The sequence below is a fragment of the Phaethon aethereus genome (assembly GCF_964289735.1).
Source record: "Phaethon aethereus genome assembly, chromosome: 1".
In the NCBI taxonomy this organism is placed as follows: Eukaryota; Metazoa; Chordata; class Aves; order Phaethontiformes; family Phaethontidae; genus Phaethon; species Phaethon aethereus.
In genome coordinates, this window is record NC_138575.1 from 85399593 (window position 1) to 85421788 (window position 22196).

A 22196-nucleotide genomic window follows, 5' to 3' on the forward strand; every position below is an offset into this window, starting at 1 on the left:
CGAGTTACAGACTTGATAGCCCGTCCTTTGTGAAGGACGCGGGAGGGGAGGGGGACATGGGGTGAATGGTGCCAGCACCACCCTCCCCAGCCTCCCTGCCTTGCCTGTATATAGATATATATTCTCTATCTCCGCCAGAGAAGCCACCGCAAGATGCTGCCGAAGATAATCCTTCCTTGCGTCCTGTTTTATCTTCTTTTTCTTCTTTTGTTTATTATTATTATTGTTATTATTATTATTATTACCAATAATTGAGCACAGCCCTCCCCCTCCTCTGGTGGCCTCGGACACATCAGATTGTCTCTTTCGTGTTGCGTGGTGCCCTGTGGAGGGCAGAAAGATGGGTCCTTGGTGCCATGAAAAGACCTCGGAAGGCTGAATCCTCGAGTGCATCTTTCTCTGCCTCCATCATTTTGCGTTTAACAATCCCTCTTTCCCTTCAAGGTGGCCGGTGAATCTGTTGTATTGGCTACTGGAGTGAGAGAGCCTAGTGGACCCTGGGAGCCTGTAGTTATGTTGTTTCGTAGATGTTGTAAAGGTCAGGGGGCTAAAGGGACACTGGAGGGGTGATCTTAGCTCTGTGAACTTTCTTGCACCAGCAGGAAAAGCAAGAAAAGAAGTAGGGTTCCCAAGTACAAAGAGAGGGTAATCCCTGATGTAGGGAGAGCTGAGCTGAGCTGGGAGGAGGGTAGACCTGAGTTTGGAGAAAGGAGAATGTAGCAGAAATGGTATTTCAGCAGAGAAGTTGTGTTTCAGAATGCAGTGCCATCTGTGAGGATGGAGAGAGGTTTTGAGGGAATCCTGACCTATTTTCTACACTGCCTTTTGCAGTCTCCAGGTGAAGCCTACATACCCATCAGGTAAAAGAAGCAGTCAGGGGTGTCACGTGATTCAGTAAATTCTGTTCCCCAGAGCTTTTAATTTCACCCCCTACCCCTTCAAGCCCTTCTTCAAAATATGTAGTGAGGCTCTTGCATATGCAAATTTGTTCCGTTGTTATTTGGCCCTCTGCCCCTCATATTTCTTTGGAAATTGTCCTTGCCTGGGGTTTGAGAGTGCCAGCAACAGCAGTCCTGTTGCATAGGTGCAAATTCTCAGTCAGTGGTTCCCACTTTGTGAATGGGCTAATGGTGGGAAGAGGAAGCTGCTGCTTAGAGCGGAGGTGAATTAGGGGACTTCTGGTCAAGGTGCTGGACCCTCTGGTCAGGCAACTGGGAGGCCCTTACAAGTCTTTGTAAGAGGTGCATTAGAAGAGAGAGGATGAAGTGGGGCAGATTTTTAAACCGAACAGCCGAAGAGCATAGTGTAAAAGGGAGGAGGGTGAGTCAGACCCCTTGCAGTTCAGCTGGGGAGATGATGGAATCTAGTGTAAATCCCAAAGGATGAGTTCTGTCAGCACTTGTAAATTAAGAAAGGTGGAAAAGGTGCAGGAGCAGGAGTGAGTGTTGAGATGCCTCCTCCCCAAAGCTGTGTCCTGCCCCTTTTTTCCGGTATGTCTCTGTTCTGTCAAACCTCTTGTTTGCTCTTAATATTTTGTAAAGCCTCCCCCTAGCCCTTATTCCCTGTTTACCAGTGAAGGGAACCAAGATGGAAATACCATGGCTGCTTGACAGAGCTGGAGCAGGGGAGATAATAACCTCTACTCTGACTGCAGGAAGGTGGGGAACTAACATTGCTTTTAAAATTTGCTGTAGGGATAAACAAGTTGTTTCTTTGTCAGGGAAGTGGGCAGAGTCTCATTGTATTGGGGGGGGGACATTTCTGTTGTGGTTTTTTTTTTTTTCCCCCCCTCTCTTTTTTAAGTGTGTGTTGGGGGGGAGTTCATCATTGAGTGTTTCCAAGAGAAATGAGGAATCCCAGACAACTTCAACATGGAGTCAGCCATTATCTCTGCTGCCTCAGGATGGGAATGATACAGCTTGGAAGCATGTGTGATGGGTTTCTGTGGAAAGTGGTACCAGAGACAACCATGAGAGACAGCCTCTGGTAGGTGCCAGTTAGTGCTTTGCAGAGGATGTTACTGAGAGCCGTCCCTGTGGAAGTCTGAAAACACCATCGGAAGAAAAATAAACCAAGATGGCTCCTTCTGCGTATCCAAGTGCTCCTCATTTGAATATTTGCCTCATTTGCATATTAAGTTCTGTCTCATTTGCATATGTAAATACATGCCGGTCAGTGTGCAAATTAGCCTCGTTCCTCTGCCCCTGAAATAAATGTGGTGTTAGTGCGTGGGAAGTCATTGGGTGGGCAGCATGGAACTCTGCAGGGTGTGGCGGGGAGGGATGCCAGCCTGTCACGGAGAGGAGAGGGGTCCATGCAGGCCCCTCCAGTGTGGTGTGGTCCCCCATGCTTTGTGTCAGTGGTCAGGGAGAGAGGGGCGTGGTCTCACGAGTTTATTTTTGTGCATGCTTTCTTAATAAAAAGAAAAAGTGAATGTTTATGGTTTAACTCTTTTGGTTCCAGTATTGACTTTTTTTTCAGCGACGCCCATCAGGTGGGCCCAGTTTCCACCTGCTTACCTTAGAAACAGAATTTGGGTGTGGACATTGCTAAATTAACAGTCCACACCTATATGGACTTAGAGAATGAGACTTTTTAGAATGTCAGTAGAAAGAGTCGAAAGTTCTCACGTGGCTGTATGCAGGGCACTCAGATCAGTGAGTCTTTCAACTTGTGCTCCCCAGAAAGGCAAAGTGAAAACTATACCAGTACTTAGTGGCTGTTTGTCATACCATTTTCTGACCTTACTCCTTTACAGAATCACAGAATCATTAAGGTTGGAAAAGACCTTTAAGATCATCAAGTCCAACCATCAACCCAACATTACCAAGCCCACTAAACCATGTCCTGAAGCACCACGTCCACACTTTTTTGAACACTTCCAGTCATGGTGACTCTACCACCTCCCTGGGCCGCCTGTTCCAATGCTTGACCACTCAGTGAAGAAATTTTTCCTAATATCCAATCTAAACCTCCCCTGGCGCAACTTTGGGCCATTTCCTCTCATCCTATCACTAGTTACTTGGGAGAAGAGACCAACACCCACGTCGCCACAACCCCCTTTCAGGTAGTTGTAGAAAGCCGTAAGATCTCCCCTCAGCTTCCTCTTCTCCAGACTGAACAACCCCCGTTCCCTCAGCTGCTCCTCATAAGACTTGTGCTCCAGACTTTTCACCAGCTTTGTTGCCCTTCTTTGGACTCACTTGAGCACCTCAACGTCCTTCTTGTAGTGAGGGGCCCAAAACTGAACACAGGATTTGAGGTGTGGCCTCACCAGTGCAAAAGACTATGGAAAGACTAACACAAAAAGCAGATTTTAAACCACTTCCTTAAGAGTACCTAGTAAGCATACTTCTGCTTTTCAGGAGCAGGGAACATTCGAGCTTTGGAAACACCCCTAAATAGCCTGACTGGACAAAATTTTTATTTTCCTCTACCAGAAAGATGAGGAGCACACTCATGCTTCCATGAGAAGCACACCTCTTTTGTAGAGCGCAAGACATGACTGTGTCCTATCTTCTTGGGGTCAGACTAGAGGTTCTCACTTCTCAATTCCAAGGTTTTACCAAATGTCTGATAGTCCAGCAGGCACCTAATTTTGTTCATCAATGACCAGTTGCTCAAATTCTGCTGGTGTGCCATCTTAAAATGCATTTGGATAGTTTTGGGCTACTTCTTAAAAGGAAGAATTGGGACTCTGGTGGTGGAGGGAGTGTTGGGGAGACAGTGAGTGAGTGCGTGCTAATGAACATAGCTACAGCATGTGCATTGGACCAGTTATTTCTGTACAGTGATGTATTTGCCAGGACAAAGAAATATCTTGGGCATCTACCAGGCCATGAAAGTCAGTTCAGTGCAGCTGACTGGGGCACTGCTATAAGAAAATGTAGCACTATCCTCTAGGTAAATCTTCAGGGAAAAAAAAAAACCCTCAGAACCCAAGTATAGTCAAAGGAGACGAAAGATGGGATGACAGATTCCAAGGAGAGAGATCAAAGTCAGTTTCATCTGCAGTTTATCAGAGACAGGAGATGTAGAACATAGACATATGCAAATAACTAGGCATTCTCATCTAGGAATTCAGTGGTTAAACTACATGATCCCACCACAAATCATTCTGCAAGCCTGCCTTCTTCTTTAAAGGTTAAAGTACTCTGTCTCCTTTACCAGACTCTTCCCTCAGATTATTACTCTTGGTAATTCTAATTTTCCATCTCTCTAGAGTAGGATATAAAGGGGGTTAACTGTTCTGATCTGAACCACCTCAGTGCCCTGTGTGTGGATCTGCAGATTAATCAAGCGTGTTAGAGAAAAGAAAGCTGTTAAGTGGAGAGTGATGTGAGGGCCATAGCGCACTCTTTCTACAGTGGTGGTCGGAAGTCCTGCATTACACAGTGCTGCTAACGTCCTTCTCTGTTGAAGTCTTGCTTTTGTCAAGGGAGTACGGGATCGAGCGTGTTGGTTCCTCAGCAAAGGCACCTTCCAAGATTCCTTGCACTGATTGCCGTGCCTTTGCCCTGAAGTCCCGTCCCACAAAAACATAGAGCAGGGGGTTGATGCAGCTGTTGGCATATGCAAGTGCTGTAGAGAGGTGATCCCATAGGATCAATGACTCCGTCAGTCCTGTTCCAAGAGTAGGTACAAGGGACAGAATCCCAACTACATGGTATGGAGCCCAGCAGATGAAGAACGCAGCTACCATGAGCACAACTGTTCGCAGCATCCTGATGCGTGGCTTGTGAAACTGATTCCTATACATTCTGAAAGCAATAAGGGCATAGCAAACTGCCATTATGCCAAAGGGGAGTATAAAGCCAAAGACAGCCCTAGTGATGTTTATTACCACTAATGCAAGGGATACAGAATAATCACCTTCATAGAAATTTCCCCATGAGTCATTACCGTTGTAGGCTAAAGGTGAGTATTTTTCCAGTAACTCATTTACAGAACCATCCATATAATCTAGCATTTCGTCATCTCCAAAGTCATATCCACACTCAGTTTTGTCATCATGAGCACTAGTCTTACGGTAGTAAAAGACAGGACAACAGAAAATGAAGGCCAGGATCCAAATGCCACTGCATATTAGTGATATAAATTTCACTGTTCGATGATTTTGACACCAGACAGGTTTCATCACAAGGAGGCACCGGTCAATGCTGATGGCCATGAGCAGGAAGACGCTAGCAAACATGGCGAAGATTATGACTGATGGAATGACTTTGCAGAGGAACCAGCCATATGGCCAGTGTTCATGGAGGGCCAGGTGAACAATTGAGAATGGCAAGGACAAGCAGCACATGAAGTCAGCCACAGCAAGGTTTAGGAACCAGACAATGTTCACAGACCTTTTCATTTTCAGACCAGCTACCCAGATCACCAAGCCATTTCCTGGAATACCTATGATGAAAATGATGATGAAGATAGCAATGGAGACAATGGATTCTGACGCATAATATGCAGCAACCTGTTCATGTGAACTGCTATTACCCAGGAGTTGAGGCATTCTGTAGCTATAAAAAAGAAAGCAAATTAGTAGGCAATTCTGAGGAAAAGAGCCTGATCTTAATCCATTAGGCATTGATAGAATTGTTTATAAAATCCCTGTTAACTAAACCCTTGCTGAATCCATGAAGACAGTTGTGTTGCTGAAAGGTCCCCAAAAGCATTACAAGAACGCAAGAAAACTGCATACGTAAGACCTAAACACAGCCTGCAGAAGCAACTGAGGAGACGTGAATAAGACAACCCAGACTGATTGTATTTTAACCTCTATTATGCCAGTACTTAAATGCCAGTCAGGGACTGTGGTATGCAGGACTAAATATCAATATTATTAACAAAAAAAAATCCAGATCATCAATCTCTCTCTTGCATAACGTATAGTCTAAACATGGAGCAATGCATAAGTGTTAGAACCTCTTCACCAGAAGAACAGTTGTATCAAACATTGTAATTTACCACTTTTTGGTAACAATTTCTAAGAGGCTTTTAGGTGAGAGTGACTTGCAAGCAAAGCTATGAAAGAAGGCAGCTGGGGGTTAACAAAATTCTAACAAGTTTGTTCCATTTTTTTGTGATCTTGCTGATACATGCAGAAGTGACTTTTACAGGGACAATTGGAAAACAGTGCTGCAAGGGCTGAATCTTGCTGCCTCCCCATATAGCTACAGAAGAGGGCACAAAGAGGATAGAGAATCAAGGAATGATGTAAAGATAGTCATACAAATCCTACTCCAAAGCAAACTGAAGGATGAATCAATATGAAGATACCATCCACATTATGTTTCCAAGAGTGCTAAAAGGGCTGCTATGTGGTTATGAGGGTGGAAGCGGGAACTGGCAGAGGGAGAGAGGTCTTCAGGAGTAAAGTGTAAGAAATTGCAAGTTGAAGAGGAAAGCAGAATTCTGCAGCTTATTATACCTACCCAAGTGAAGCAGATATTTTGATGTGTCAGGGAGCAAGAACCATCAGTCCTGTTTCAGGAGTGAGTGAAAAAAGAAACTCACATGACATTTTTAGGAACTGCTTTTTTCCTCTATGCGCATGTGTGTGCCAACTATGTTCTTTCACCCTGATGGAAAGGCTTAGAATGACTCATATTTGAAGTTTTAGATACGATCTACTGATAAAATAAACAAACAGTCAAACCAAAAGAAGCTGTCCCAACTTTGTCAAAATAATACAATGCCCTGAGTCAAAGAATAACAGAAAGCAAGGGAATCATAGGCCCAGGCATATCCTTTACTATAGTTTCCATAAGACAACTGAATCAGATGTCTTGCCTGTTGGCATAACGCTGACATTTGCTTGATGTAATTCATAATTCCAAACCCTGCCATGCCACCATCAGGTGTCTCATCTGGTGTCTTGTAGCCACTTCCACGTTTTAATCAGATCAGCACATTCACTTAGCTAAGCCCATTTCTGGGATTCTTATCAATCCAGATCTCTGCCCCAGCTTGAGACAGCTTAGTTCACCAAATACAGAACTCAGCAAACCGTAACGGGTCATATCAAAGGGATTTTAATATGATTTTTGACCTTTTTGGGTATTTAAAGTTTTGGGGGTTTGGGGTTTTTTTTTGTTTTTTAAAGAAGGAACTCAACTGATGACAAGTCAGAAGTGGTTAACTGAAGTGCTGACAGGACAAAATGTAGCAACACTATAAAAAGAAAAGACATCTAGGGCAAGGCATTTCCAAAGTGCAACAATAAGGTTCCCCTTCACCCCTCTCAATTTGGGAAATCAAGACTGCTTGCAGAAATGACAAAGTCCAGACATACATGAATCAGCCTCAGTATTTTGGTTTTGGTCTGAAAAATGAACGAGGATGGAGAGCAGAGTTCTGGTCCTGAGCATGTCTCTGTGAAACACAAGAAGGCTGCCTCCAACATAAAACCCATGAAACCAGAAACAGGAAGGCAGGCCAAGGCTGGGCTGTACCCCCAAGGCTGGACAGGCTGACAGCAGCCTGCCAGGAAAATTCCTCTAGCTGCACCTTATTCTCAGCTGCCAGCTTTCCTGGGGGACGACTCAGACCCAGACAGAAAGTGTTGACAGAAGGGTACTCCTATTGGCTCCTGTTGGCCAAGGGATGCACAGCCTTTTCACCACCATATGACTTGCTAGCTCTAGTCAAACTGTCCTTTGCAAGAAGGTCCTTCTCCACCAGATGGCCAGCTCTGATACTCCCAGTTAAAACCTCTTCCCTGCAGGCAACTTTGACACAGTAAGCACTTTATCTTTAGTCCAGGCAGCTCACCCTGGACAGTGATGAGATGATGTAGTATCTCTCTATATAGGTTTCCAGATCTACAAACCTTTTAAGCAGTTTGACTAGTGAAGTGTTTTGCACCTCAGCATAAAGGGCCTAATGATGTAGACACTCAAAGGAGATGGTGCAAGGATGGAAAAAATACATTTTTGTTACTTTCATAAAATAGTTACTGAGATCAGACCAGACCTTTGACTTGCAGCTTTGATGGTAATCCCAAATCACCACACTGCATTATTTTCTTTTCTTCTGGATCTCTCTCTTCCCCTCATCATAAACAGACTGAGTTGGCTTAGAAAGGCTCTAATTCACAGAATCACTGAATAGTTGAAGTTAGAAGACTGTCTGGCAACTGTCTAGCCCAACCCCACTGCTCAAAGCAGGGTCAGCTAGAGAAGATTGCCCAGGACTATGTCCGGTGGGGTTTGAGTATCTCCATAGACTCCACAAACTCTCCAGGGAACCTGTTCCAGTGTTAACCACCCTCACAGTAAAAAACTGTTTTACTGTGTTCAGATGGAATTTCCTGTGTTTCAGTTTGTGCCCATTGCCTCTTGTCCTGTCACCACTGCGAAGAGTCTGTCTCCATCTACATTAACCACTCTCATAGATAAGATCCCCCCAACCCTTCTCTTCTCCAGGCTGAACAGTCCCAGCTCTCTCAGCCTCTCCTTGCATGACAGTTGTACCAGTCTCTTAATTACCTTAGTGGCTCTCCACCAGTTTCATTCCACTATGTCCATGTCTCTCTACCACTAGGGAGCCCAGAACTGGACCCAGCACTCTAGATGTGGCCTCATCAGTGCTGAGTAGAGGGGAAGGATCACTTCCCTTGACCTGCTGGCAACACTCCTAATCTAGCCCTGACAGCTATGGGCATTCTTTGCTGTGAGGATGCACTGCTAGCTTATGTTCAGCTTTTTGTCCACCAAGACCACAACATCATCATTCTCTGCAAAGCTGCCTTCCAGGTGGTCAGCCCCCAGCATTTATTAGTGCATGGGATTGTTCCTCCCCAGGTGCAGGACTTTGTACTTCTTGTTGAACTTCATGAGGTTCCTGTCTGCCCAGTTCTCCAGCATGTCCAGGTTCCTCTGACAGAGAAACCTGGTGCATCAGCCACTCCTACCAGTTTTCAATCATCTGCAAACTTGTTCAGGGTGCATGTTGCTTCATCATCCAGGTCATTAATGAAGAGTTACACAGTACTGGGACCAGTGTCAACCACAGCCGGACACCACCAGCGACTGGTCTCCAGCTGGACTTAGTTATTCTGATCACCACCCTCTGAACACAGCAGTTCAGCCACTATTCAGTCCACTTCATTGTCCACTTATTTAGCCCATACTCCATCAGCTTGTCTATGAGGATGTTCATATTGAAGGTGATCTTGGTGTATAGACTCAACTGGCCACCACAACAAGTTGGCTAAAACCTTAATGCAAGTTACCATTTATAGTGCCGTTTCAGGTACATTATTACAAAATCACACCAGTCTATCAGTTACTAAATAGTTACAGCCACATACATTTCTAAATCAGTATATTTACAAAAGCCTCTCTCGTGCAAGAGTATGCAGGTTGTCTCCAAAGCACTGGCAAGAACTGAGAATTCCACTTGTATTTCTTATTTCTACTACTTCTTCTGCAGTTCTACAAAGCTTTGCAGCCCCTCTCAGATCTCCCATTCATTTCTCTGCAGGTGGAGTGACTAGATAGCTATGATTTTTCACAGACCATGAATGTTCCTTGTGTATATGGCAAACCCATTTTCCTAAAAAACCTGTCCAAAACTCTCCCTATAAAGCTTAGCCATAACTAGCACAACTGTTTCTCTAGAAAGCATACTGCTGTCTGGTGGCCAGTCTTTGCTATATGCTTTGTTTTCATTGTCACAACCGTGCACTTAGTTTTATAGGGACTCTCTAGTAACGTCAAGTATCTGCAAGGTTGCCCTGCACTGGTATTCCTCTTTAGAAAATCCACTGAATGACCCCAAGGTATTTTTGTACAGTGCTAAGTAAGCTCAGGCAAGCACAAGCTTTGGACACCAGGCAGAGACAAAGCTTGGCAAAACTGGTACATACATAGATCATACATAATTAAAAACTAGCTCTTCACAGTAACAGGTTCTCAGTACTGGGAACAGTGTTCAGGTTAGATGTTTTGCCAGGGCATTTTCAGTGAAGGAAGTACCATTTGAAATAATGTTTGGACTGTTTTGTAAAAATGCTCATCTTGGGATTAACCTTTAAGTCATCTAATAAATCATTCTGTAAGACTGGTTTCCCCTGTACCTTCTGTGCAGAGAAGGAAAATTCCAAACATTGGGACCATCCGTTAAGTACATTACTGGACAATGCCCCATTTTTTTTCTTAACTAAGCAAAGCAAAAAGCAAAGCAAAAGCCCAAATGATTTTTTGCGTGGTTTATTATCAGGCTACCTACAGATGATTGGCATGAACTGTGCATTTTACCCTACTTGTGTATACCTTTTTATTTGCACACCTCTTATGATTGAACATTGTGGAGTTCCAAGATTTCTGCTATCCCTTGGATATCTTCATTGAAGATTTCTGTGTGGGAGGAATATGGATCCTCCACTGCTTTCATAGTCTGCTTTTAAATATGTTCTCCTTCAATATTTTAGCCTCACTGCTTAATCCTTTAAAAAAATAATTAAAAAACGTTAGCTACTATTGGCAGTGCTTTGTATTTTCTTGGTCCAGAGATGCTTGTTTAAAAAAGATAGGAGAATGTTATGTTTTCTGCTGGTTCAGTCTTAATGGAATTGAAAGGGAGATGTACTCCTGTTGTCCTGGTGCTGCTTGTGCATCTTTTTTTACATGCCTTATAAAAGTTGGCCCTTTGCCACTCTCTTATCTTAGATGCTCTCATTCTAGAAGAACTGTAGGAGGATTGTGGCATACTGAATGACTGCACAATAGAAAGGCGGGTGAAATTTAATATTGCTAATGTGAATTATTGAATTTGGAAAAGCAAACATACGTATACATACAGAGTAATGTACTCTAGATAAGTTATTACCATTCAAGCAAAAAAGTTAGCATTCACTGCAGGAAGTTCTATGAAAAATCATGTCAACACGCAATGCTATTCAAAAGGTTAATATCACGGGAAGTATTCTTCTTGAATACTGAACGCTGTGGTGATCCTTGATCTTAAAAACAATTATAGAATTAGAAGTTATACAGAAAGTGATGACTAGGCAGCCATGGCTCAGAATGGCTTCTTTTGGTGGGCAAGCTAAAGAGACAAGAATACTTCACCTTGGGAAAGAGACATCTAAGTGGCAGTATGAGAGACCCATGGAGAAGGTGACATACAAATTCTTACAGCACAAGAACTAGGAGGTATCAAATTAAATGATCAGGTAGAATTTTGTAAACAAAAAATTACACTTTTTTGTATTGCACAATTAGATTCATGGCTCCAGGGATGATATAGGTAACCAGAAGTATAAATAAGTTCAAAAAAAGTAATTTGATTAATCCATAGAAGCAAGGTCTATAAAATGCACTAAGTCTAACAAATGCACACCAAACCCCTGGCCCACAAAGCCCTCACACTACATATTGCTAGGCTGGTATACTAGGAAAGTGTAATTCTGTACTGGTTTATAGACTTTCTTTAAGTAGCTCTGTTCTTCTCCAAGGTTTACTTCTCATTAGTCTCTTTGCCTTAACTCTGGCAGTTTGGCAAGCAACATAACACTGCCATACTGCAAGCTGGGAGGTGGAGCCGCCTTTTAGAGCATGGCACATATCTGCATTAAGCATCGGCTCCATGCCTTCCTACTAGTTCCTGTGCAGGCTGCATGAAAGGGTTCAAATTTCTCTTGCTGGGCAGGTATCTGTCCGCCCCAGTGTGCAGCCTGGCAGGGAAGCCACACAGCAGGGGGTGGGCCTCTGCTCCCTGGGGCATCAAGATCTGCCATAAAGCAGAGCCTGTCAGTCCCTCCCTCCTGCTGCAGGGAGGGAGAACAAGCTGGCAGAGGGGAAGGGGAGAAGGAAGCTGCGCATTTCATAGAATCATAGAATCAGATCAACACTCCCACCCAGTTTGGTCTCATCTGCAAACTTACTGAGGGAGAACTCAACCCCCTCATCCAGATCATTGATAAAGATATTAAACAAGACTGGCCCCAAAACTGAGCCCTGGGGAACACCACTTGTGACCGGCCACCAGCTGGATTTAACTCCGTTCACCACAACTCTCTGGGCTTGGCCATCTTTGCTTTTTCACCCAGTGAAGAATACACCTGTCTAAGCCATGAGCCACCAGCTTCCCTAGAATGCTGTGGGAGACAGGGTCAAGTAACTAGCAATAGGACAAGAGGAAATGGCCTCAAGCTGCGCCAGGGGAGGTTCAGATTGGATATTATGAAAAATTTCTTTACTGAGAGAGTGGTCAAGCATTGGCTGCCCAGGGAAGTGGCAGAGTCACCATCACTGGAGCCGTTCAAAAAATGTGTAGATGTGGCACTTCGGGACATGGTTTAGTGGGCTTGATGGTCTTGGGTTGACAGTTGGACTCTATGATCTTAGAGGTCCTTTCCAATGTAATGATTCTATGACTCTAGGAGAGCTGGTTTGACTGCTATGAATGAGGTTCATTACTAGTGTGTTCCACTTATCTCTGGAAACAGCAAGGAACAAATTTCCAGATACCGTTTCAGCTCTCACTGCATTAACTAACACTATTCCCTACTGGCAAAAAAAAAAAAAATTCCTCAAACTTACTGCCGTTTCATTCACTTTTTGCTTTACTCTCAGCAAGAAACTGTGCTGACTGTCTTCCATTGACAGTTTAAATTACTTCTTAACACAATTAGCCTGTGCTATGCCCACCCCTGGCTCTGTGGACAAACATAACTTTGTTCGTAAGTTTTTTTACGCCTTTTCTTCCAGTTTTCAGAGCAAACATTTAGTACTTTTAGAGACTCAGCCACAGGCTACTGCATAGCAGTGCACCTCCAACACCAGTCTTCACCGTGAAGTCACTGACTATTACAAAAACAGCAGTTTAAATGCTACTAACCCTTCTCTTATTTGATAACTAAACTAGTATCTACACACTTATTTTGGCCACATCTCTGGGAAGTCACACTCCTGAAACTAACCTTTATATAGCAGGCATTTTCATCACTTCTAGCTGCAAAACTTGTAATGGTTTGTGCTGCGTTTTCTCTTTGGTTTGCTGTTTTACTAAAAGCTTCCTGATCCCAGCACCACGCGCCACACGAAAATCCTTTTTCACTTAAAACCCAAGCTTTGACCCAAGGCTGCAGGAAAGAAATCCACGCTGGGGAGAAGCACCCAGGCCCACTGCCGAGGGCACGCAGAGATCCACAAGCTCCCCCCCCGCCCCCCATTCATGTGGCGGCACAAAACCCTGCCCCATGTGTTGGCACCGCCCAGTCCTGGCTTCCCAGCTCTCGGCGTGACATCGGCGCCTTTTGCTGGGTGCCACCGTGGTGCGGAGCCCGCGGGCGGTAGGCCGGCAGCTCAGAGGCCCCCCAGCACCGGGCCTCACCGGGGGCTCGTTAGCCTGCCCTGCTCTGCCCGCTGCCGGTATGGCTGCGCCCGGGTCCAGCATGGCGCCCAGCACTACTTCCTCAGCCCGAAGCAAACATGGCTGTGCCAGGCCATATGGGGGAACTGCCAGGGTCCAAGATGGCGCCAGTCCCCGCTGCAGTGTCAGACCGGCCCCAAGATGGCCACCTCCCCACCCCCGCGCTTTGCTGCCAGGATCCAAGATGCCTTCCTCCACGCCTATTGACGTAGCTAGATTCGCGCCCGGCCGCCCCAGCACTCCTAGGCGGCGTCTGCCCTCATCAAAGATGGCGGTCGGAAGCGCCCCCTCCTATTAGGCTTCCACGCCTCGCTCTTTGCCGGGCTGTTGGGTTTCGCAGCAGAGATGGCGGCGGCTGAGCTGGAGTATGAGTCTGTCCTCTGCGTGAAGCCCGATGTAAACGTTTACCGCATCCCGCCGCGCACGTCCAACCGCGGGTACAGGTGAGGGAGCGTCTGGTGCCTGGGGTCGCCCTGGCCCGGCCCGGCCCCTGGCGGCCCTGGGCGGGCAGGGCCGCCAGGGGCTGGGCCCGGGCCCGGGCCCGGAAAGGGGCGTCCTCGCCCCGAGCGGGGCTTTGGGAGGCCGTGGCCTGCGGCCGCAAGCAAATAAAGCCTGTGCCCTGAGGCCTTAGGCCCCACCGGCTGCAGCTTCGGGGGATGTTACCAGCTTGAGTCACCTCTTGGAGGTGGTCTGTGCCTAAAAGCACGAGCCTTTGCTCCATGCTGTGGAGGAGCAGGGGCTGCTCTGTTAATCACGTGCAGGTAATGAGGGCACCTGAGCTACTCGCTCTTCCATGCAGAGCTGACCTCTGCTCTCAGTTTGCCCCATTCCCTCGGATGTGAGTCTGATGTGGTATCATGGCACATTGGATTTGGCCTATTGGCTCTCACAGTAGTAGGGAGGAAGCCAGAAGGAGTTCAGCATGATTCTTAGGAAGAGGTTGCAGGGCCAGGAGTTAGAAATGCCTTCTTTCTCTTTAGCTGAAACCAGTGGAGTGTGACTTTTGTAAGCTGTGCCCAGAGACTTGCTGGAGAAATGGGTTGTGTTCTGAAGCATTGATGGGTGTTGGTCTTACTTTCTGAACTTGGCAGACTGTTGCTACTGTGAATGGTGTGCCTTGCCATAGGTGTATTTTTCCAGTTCTAGAATCCTATACATTGGTTTTTTTCCTCTCCTCCCCACCCCTTCTTTTCCCCTTCACAACTGTAGCAAAGAGTTTGGTGGGCTAGTCAAGATGGCTGTGTGTATGATGTTTTACCTAGTGTAAGTTAGCTGCCTCTAGATTCAGAGGTACTTTTATATTATTTTCCATGAACAGGGTAGAATAATGGAGTGGATTTTCAGCATGCTATTAATTAATTTTGGGGGTCTTCCTGATGCTGACAAATCACTTATTAGTCACTTTTGGGTTTACTGTTCCAATTGAGCTTCTGGGTTTCAAGAACCTTTCTTCTGCAAGCTTAGAAAGGTAAAGACAGTTGATGTTCTCTGGACTGTGTCTATTTCCCTTTACCCAGTGGAAAGAGAGACGAGTCAGAGCCATATGTGTCGAGTGTTGACTGGCAGCAACAGAGAGGAGCTGAGACCTCATGTATTGCTTGGGGAGAGAAGTGGAATAAGGCAGCTGCATGTGTTGAAGGTTTGGGAGCAGAGACTTCTGTTAAGATGGTGGGGCAGAAGTGGAGGGGTTGATGTATGGTCAGTGAACTGTTGCTTTTCTTTTCAGGGCATCTGACTGGAAACTGGACCATCCGGACTGGACGGGGCGGCTTCGTGTCACCTCCAAAGGCAAAACTGCATACATAAAACTGGAGGATAAAGTTTCAGGTAAGGGTTGTGGCTTGGCAACACTGCAAATATGATGCTGCTCATGAGCCTGTGCTTCTAAGCCTGCTCAGGGCTGTGCATGGCAGCCCTGGCCATGGAAGAGATTGCTCTCCTTAACACCCAGTTCTTTGTCTACAGGAGAACTCTTCGCCCAGGCTCCTATAGATCAATACCCTGGCATTGCAGTGGAGACTGTGACCGATTCCAGCCGCTATTTTGTCATTCGAATTCAGGATGGGACTGGTGGGTTGAGGGGTCATGTATATGCCAAGTGCTAGGGGTGGAGGAGACTTAGCCTGATGGAGCTGGGTGTATGCCAGGTGGATTGAAACGGTGTTGGGAATGCTGAAAAGGCTGGGTAGTGTGCCTGGAAGGGTAGGAAGGCAAGGTTAATAGAGAATGGTTCTCCACATTGTGTGGAGCCCAGGGGCTGGGGGCGAACATTCAGTTTCTGAGAGCACCACATGGGAAGAAGGGTGCATCCTGAAGACTAGGAACAATGAAGAGCTGTGAGGTGCCGGTGTCCAGCTGCAGATGTGTCAGGGGGAGGTAGTACAGAGTGGTTTAGCAGAAAGCAGAAGGATTTTGAAGTGAATGAGCACAAGGGCCCATTTGCAGGGCATCTCCAATGACGACTCCTGTCTCCTTGCTAGGACGAAGTGCTTTTATAGGCATTGGCTTCACGGATCGTGGTGATGCCTTTGACTTCAACGTCTCTTTGCAGGATCACTTCAAGTGAGTTGTGCTTTTCTGGAATTCTGTTTTTCCTCTGGCCTGTAGAACATAGTGGGTCGTGGTGCATGTTCATTTAGTACAGGCTTCCTTGGGATGCTTGCGAAGCCCTGCGCTGGCTCCGTCAGGGACACTTAAGTGTGCTGCCAACCGTCATGCAAGCTGAGAGTCCTGCAGGATCAGATCTGTAAGTCTTAAGCTTAGGTCCTGTGATGCTGCAGGTGCAGTCTTAGTCTTTTGGGTTTGTAGTGGTCCCAGCTTTTTGCTGTACTACCCTGGGAGTAGGAAGTAGCTGGTCAGACAAGGCAAGGTAGTTCTTTGGTGGGGTTCCCCTTTGCCACAGGATCTTATGTCTTCCTCTCTTCCTTTTAGGTGGGTGAAGCAGGAGACTGAGATCTCCAAGGAGTCCCAGGAAGCTGACACACGTCCCAAATTAGACTTAGGGTTTAAGGAAGGGCAGACCATCAAACTGAACATTGGGGTAAGCAGCCCACTTTACCCTGCTTCTTTTTACAGATATACCAATGGAGACTCTTCCTCACTTGTCCTTTCTTTTTATACAGAACATGACAACAAAGAAAGGAGGACCAGCCAAGCCCCGTGTGTCTGGATCAGGTGGTCTAAGCCTGCTGCCACCCCCACCAGGAGGCAAAATTGCAGTCCCTCCTATACCTCCCCCTTCTTCCACAGCCATTGCCAACCATGTCACGCCGCCACCTGTGCTGAAATCCAGTAATGTGAGCAATGCAGGTAAACATTAGCATAGAGCAAACAGTCTGTCAGACACTAGTAGGCGCATAGAGAGGACTGAGACCTGCGTCAAGAAACGAGTGTTCAAACTACTGTCGACAGTACCCTGTGAGATATGATGTGTCCTGAGAGCTTTGCTCTTTTTGACCTGAGGATCTCCATGCTTGTTTAACAATACCTGCTTGTTCTCCTTGGAAGGAGGACAGCGTTGTAGCTCCTGTCCTTGCAAAAGGAGAAACCAAGCAACTTGGTCAAAATGATCTGGGGAAGGTGGGTATGAAATTTAAGTAGTTGGATTTTTCTGAACTTGTGTGCCTTAGGGAAACTGGCAGAGCTGTGTAGGGTGTCCAGAAAAGCACTACACAGTCACTTGCTTTGCACAGAAAAGTATAGCTAGATCTGTGGTTGTTGTTGAAAGATGCAGGAAAAGCACTTCTTGAGTGTCTTTGAATAGGCAGAGAGGAGGTGCAAACTATAGTGGACTTGTGGGTATAGTGGGTTATTTTAAAAATATGTATATAATTTTATATAAAATATTATTTATATGTAAAAATAATAAAACATAAAAATATATGTTGAACTTCATACATATACATATGAAGTTTAACAAGGCCAAGTTCAAGGTCCTGCACCTGTGGTGGGGCAACCCCTGGTATCAGTACAGACTGGGGGATGAATATATTGAGAGCAGCCCTGCAGACAAGGACTCGGGGGTACTGGTGGTTGAAAAATTGGATATGAGCCAGCAATGCGCACTCGCAGCCCGGAAGGCCAACTGTATCCTGGGCCACATCAAAAGCAGCGTGGCCAGCAGGTTGAGGGAAGTGATTCTGCTCCTCTACTCTGCTCTGGTGAGACCCCACCTGGATCCCTGCGTTCAGCTCTGGAGCCCTCAGCACGGGAAAGACATGGACCTGTTGGAGCGGGTCCAGAGGAGGGCCACAAAAATGATTAGGGGAATGGAGCATCTCTCCTATGAAGAAAGTCTGAGAGAGTTGGGGTTGTTCAGCCTGGAGAAGAGAAGGCTCTGGGGAGACCTTATTTTAATAGACAAAGGAGGCTTATAAGAAAGGTGGAGAAAGACTTTTTACCAGAGCCTGTAGGAATAGCATAAGGGGCAATGGTTTTAAACTGAAAGATGGTAGATTTAGACTAGATATAAGGTAGAAATTTTTCACAATGAGGTCAATTAAACACTGGAACAAGTTGCCCAGAGAAGCTGTGGATGTCCCATCACTGGAAGTGTTCAAGGCTGAATTGGATGGGGGTCTGGGCAACCTGATCCAGTTGAAGATGTCCCTGCTCATTGCAGGGGGGTTGGACTAGATGATCTTTGAAGGCCTCAAACCATTCTGTGATTCTATAACAAAGAGGTTGCTGCCGTCTTCTGGATGCTGTACACACTTTTAATGTGACCGTACAGAGGTGTCTGGAGAGCTGATGATACGATTGTGAAGGCAGAGACTTTAGCAATGCTGTACACAGATCAAAATGAGAAGAAACCGCAAGCTTCTGAGTAGGGCTGGGCTCCAGTGTGTGATTTGTAGTGTTAAAGTGATGCCTGCTTGGCAACTGTTAACGATTGCTGAGCTTGGGCTGAGTCTGAGCCTTATTTCTATTGGGAGAGGTAATATGTCACAATGTCACAAATTTGCCAGTTGGTATGCTACGTGGAGACTGACTTTAAGATGATGTACCCCTGAGTAGGAGCTGGAGGCTCAGTGCACATTCAACAAAAGGAACTGCTGTTATAATAAAATCCTTGAACTCTAACTTCCTTCTTCTGGAGGGAGAGCTGGAGTCCCTTCAAAGATTCTCTGCCCCTGCATCCACTGGTTTGTGTAAGGTGACAGTTTAAATGCCTGTGGGCTTTTCTTCAAGATTAGCTTGAATTTTTATGTTCCTTTTTTTTTTTTTTTTTTTATTCTGCCTTAGATATTCTGTTAGACTTAGATGCTCCTGCATCTGCATCCAAGTCACCAGCATCAGCTACCACAGACCTCTGGGGAGACTTCAGCACTGCATCCAGGTAAACTGTGGTGAAGGGGACTGCACAGAAGGATAGTGTCCTGATGGGCACTGGAAGAGCCATAAGTTAAGAAGTCTTATTAGATCTGCTCCTTTGATTCTCTTTTCTTTATTTCAGTGCTGTTCCTAATCAGACTCCTCAACAGTCCAACTGGGTCCAGTTCTGAATGGTCAAAGCAGTGGAATGGGACAAACTGATGACCAAGAGGCTCTAGAGGCACCAAGTGGGATCAGAGGGGACACAAACCTCTCTAGTCTTCAATCAGAAACATTTTGGGACAATCCTTCCTTTTTAAACCAGATCTTCACTTCAGTCAAAACTCACTATTTTTGATCCCACAGTGAAATCACTGAACGTAAAAAGACCATACCCCTCACAAGATGGGCAAGGAGGAGAGAGGTAGCCTCACCTCTTCCACCCACTTGGCTGCTATGTGGTACATCATAGCTCTTTTGCTCTGTCTTTCTGTACAGGGAAAGCAATCCTGAAGGTGGGTACAGGAGGAGGCTGGGTTGGTGCCTCTGAGTTCCTTGTCCTTTAAATTTTCTCTGATTAGGCTGTTGGTTTTTGCGGCTGCTTTCAATAGTGACTCAAGTCTCTGCAGCATGGCCTGCAGTGCTGAGAGCAGCTGCATTTGGCTGCAGTTTGTAAATGGAAGCTGTAAGGATATAGGTCTTATCTCAACACAAAACCCTCTTTGATTAATTACGTCTGTGGTGAGGAGTGAACCTCCCCATGCACACACTTGCACTACTCTTCCTCTCTTTGGTGCAATTCTTGATAGTGCTGGATATTCCTGTGCTTTTGTGGGAGGAGTCATGCAGGTCCTTGAGTAGACCTGCTGCCATTGTGCTGTAGCTCCAGGTGGGCACCCCATCTTGAGGCTTCGTGTTTGGCTTGCAGGTTCACTGGAGGAACTTCGCTCATTTTCACTTTCTTCCTCCTGCCCCATGCAAAGGCCTCATTGTCACTGAGCTGTTTTAACTGGAAATAGCGTTTAAAAAAAAAAAAGCCTGTTTTTATAATTTGGTAGTTACTTGCACTAGATGACAACCAGGTAATCCCACCACTGAGCATTTCACATTCCTGCATCACTATCCTGAGCCCTGGCCTTGTATTGTGACTTGGTACTGTGTTAAAATTATTGCATATCCATGCCACAGTAAGAACTATGGCGGGACAGTGGATTATTCTCTGGTGAAGGGATGGTCTCTTTCACCTCTTCAGCTCACACTTATCATTTGGGCAAGAAATGTAAGTAGGCCCAATCTTGAGAACTGTGGCAGTGAAATTCTCCTGTGTTCTTTGTGGTTTTTCTTCCGAGGCTTACTTTCTAGGGATGTGAGCTGGTTATTGTAACTTGGATTTTTTTTTTATTTTTAATGTGTCACAAACCCCCTCTATTTCTGGTGGGGTTTGAGCCATTAGAAGGGGGTAGAAAGTCCTTACTCTCTTCTGCTGTTTTTGGGAGAGTTTCCTGAGGCCCTTTGATCTGGATACTATTCCTCAGCAGCTATGGATGTGATCTGGGGTGTAAGTCTGCTGATTACTCTGGGTAAAGCCTGTGGGCAGGCTGGAAACCTCACAGGGCTAGCTACCCTCCATGCTAGCTGATATGCCAAAACACTAGCTGGGAAGGTGGTCTGAGTGACTATTCTACAGCTGCTAGAACACTGGGGTTTTGGTATTTCACTGGAAGGCTTCTTCCTGTTTTGAATACTCAGCCAGCAGCAGCACATTTGTAACTGTGATATGCTCTGCTAGCACACCTGTGCAAGTAAATTTTTCCCCTTTGGGCAAAGATTTCCTGGTGAGGCTTTTAAAAGAGAGTAGTTAGCTGTGTAAGCCTTGTAGTTGCAAAGATCTCTGGTCCTTTTTGTCTTCTCACTACACTGAGGGCATTTTGGAGACAAAGTTTTACTTAGACTATCCCTCTGGGAAGCAAAATTCTTGAAAATAGCTTTAAAGCTGCTGCAGTTCCACTTGTGGAAGTGGAGACCAGACTGCCCTTGGATGTATTTTAATTAGTTATTTAATCCTGATCCCCTTGCTCTCTTGGTGTTCCCCCTGCCACCCCTCCCCTGCCTTCATAGTCACTCCTGCAGTCTCATTGTACTTAAACTCCCTGCCTTCTCTGAATTTGTGGGTGGCTATAATCTGCTAGCGAAGTCATGGACTCTGCTGGTTGGCTTTTTGTTTTCTTTTTCTTTTTTTGCTCAAATCATTGTGAGGTCCTATCATTTCAACTATGTATCAGTTCCCCAAACCAAGGAAGTTCACGGCAACAATTAACAACTAACTAGGAGCCTCTTCTGTATTGTCTTAGTTAGTATACTGGAGATAATATATTATGTATTTGAAAAGCTGAAGAAGTAAAAATTAAAGATATATGTATATAAAGCATAAGATGTACTGGTGCAAATGGTAATTAAACAAGTAATATTGGGGAAAATTATGTCATGAGTTTTCTAAATTGTCAAATCGTTGTTGCTTTGGAAGGCCTGCCAACTGAAGGTCTTTATGTCTCCAGCAAGATCCCAGTAGCATACTTACCCATCTGCAAATGCATTATGGCCTGCAGACTGGACAAGAGCAGCTTTAGGAGTGAATGAGTTCATGCTCTGTCTAGGCAAAGAAGTAGGACCATGGAAGAAGGACACAAAAATGACCTATGGCTGCTCCAAATGGGGTAAAAAAAAAAAAAAAAAATCCAACATGGAAACAGGCCTGACTGTAGGTGTGTGTGATGCTTGAGGATAAAACTAGCAAGTGAGAAAACTTAGTTGCCCTGCCATTTAGTATTTCAGACATTAAGAAGCTTCTACACCTGCAGATGTTTTCAGAAGAGATTTTTGCCACGCTTGTAAATGGGAAGCAGCCTCTGACTGCTGAGATGAGCAAGGTGAGCTGAGTGGGCCCTTTGTCAGGGAGCAGCAAGCACAGGCTGCTCTGAAAGGTAGAGAAAGCTGGAAGCTGAATCACAGCAAGGCAGGCAGGGGGAGTGGCCTTGCCAGTGAAAGAATAGTCCCACAGTACCTAAGCAGAAAGATCAGAGTAGGTCAGGGTGAGGATTTAGATCAGCAGGGTGCATGGCCAGGCATAGGCATGGCTGCACTCTCTCAGGCAGGGATCAAGGGTGAGAACCTTAGCTGCGATAACACTCACAGGCAAACCTTGCTGGGGCTTCTCGAAGCCAGACACCTATATTATATAAGCTGAACTTATTTATCCAGGCAGCCAGTTCCCCAGAAGATGGAGAATATGTTCAGGGCCCTGATGTTGTATGGAGCCTGCTCACAGCTGTCTCTTCTTGCACAGCCATATTTGCTTGGTGTTCCTCTGCCAAAGCTCTGCATATGGTTGTGTTGAAAGTACGACAGAAGTCTCGTGGCTTGCTTAAAGAAGTCTTAACCTTTGAAGTCAACTGTTTGAATGACACCAGTAAATGCTGGTGTCATTGTAAAATATTCTAGTATCTGTGATG

The 22196-nt window shown here is 45.6% G+C and overlaps 2 protein-coding genes across 2 annotated transcripts; one reads left to right on the forward strand and one right to left on the reverse strand.

Moving 5' to 3' along the window:
• Window positions 1-4387: 4387 nt before the first annotated feature.
• Window positions 4388-6517, reverse strand: C3AR1 (complement C3a receptor 1; the record flags this gene model as incomplete). The annotated part of the gene is given in 3 exon segments (XM_082007992.1): window positions 4388-5513; window positions 6429-6454; window positions 6458-6517. Coding segments are annotated over 3 exon segments (1212 nt in total).
• Window positions 6518-13719: 7202 nt separating this feature from the next.
• On the forward strand, window positions 13720-19103 carry NECAP1 (NECAP endocytosis associated 1; the record flags this gene model as incomplete). Its single annotated transcript, XM_082014337.1, has 8 exons — window positions 13720-13817; window positions 15101-15201; window positions 15340-15444; window positions 15855-15936; window positions 16306-16414; window positions 16497-16683; window positions 18619-18712; window positions 18830-19103. The coding sequence occupies 8 exons, from the start codon at window positions 13720-13722 to the stop codon at window positions 18876-18878; spliced, it is 825 nt and encodes a 274-aa protein (XP_081870463.1). The 3' UTR covers window positions 18879-19103.
• Window positions 19104-22196: the final 3093 nt, after the last annotated feature.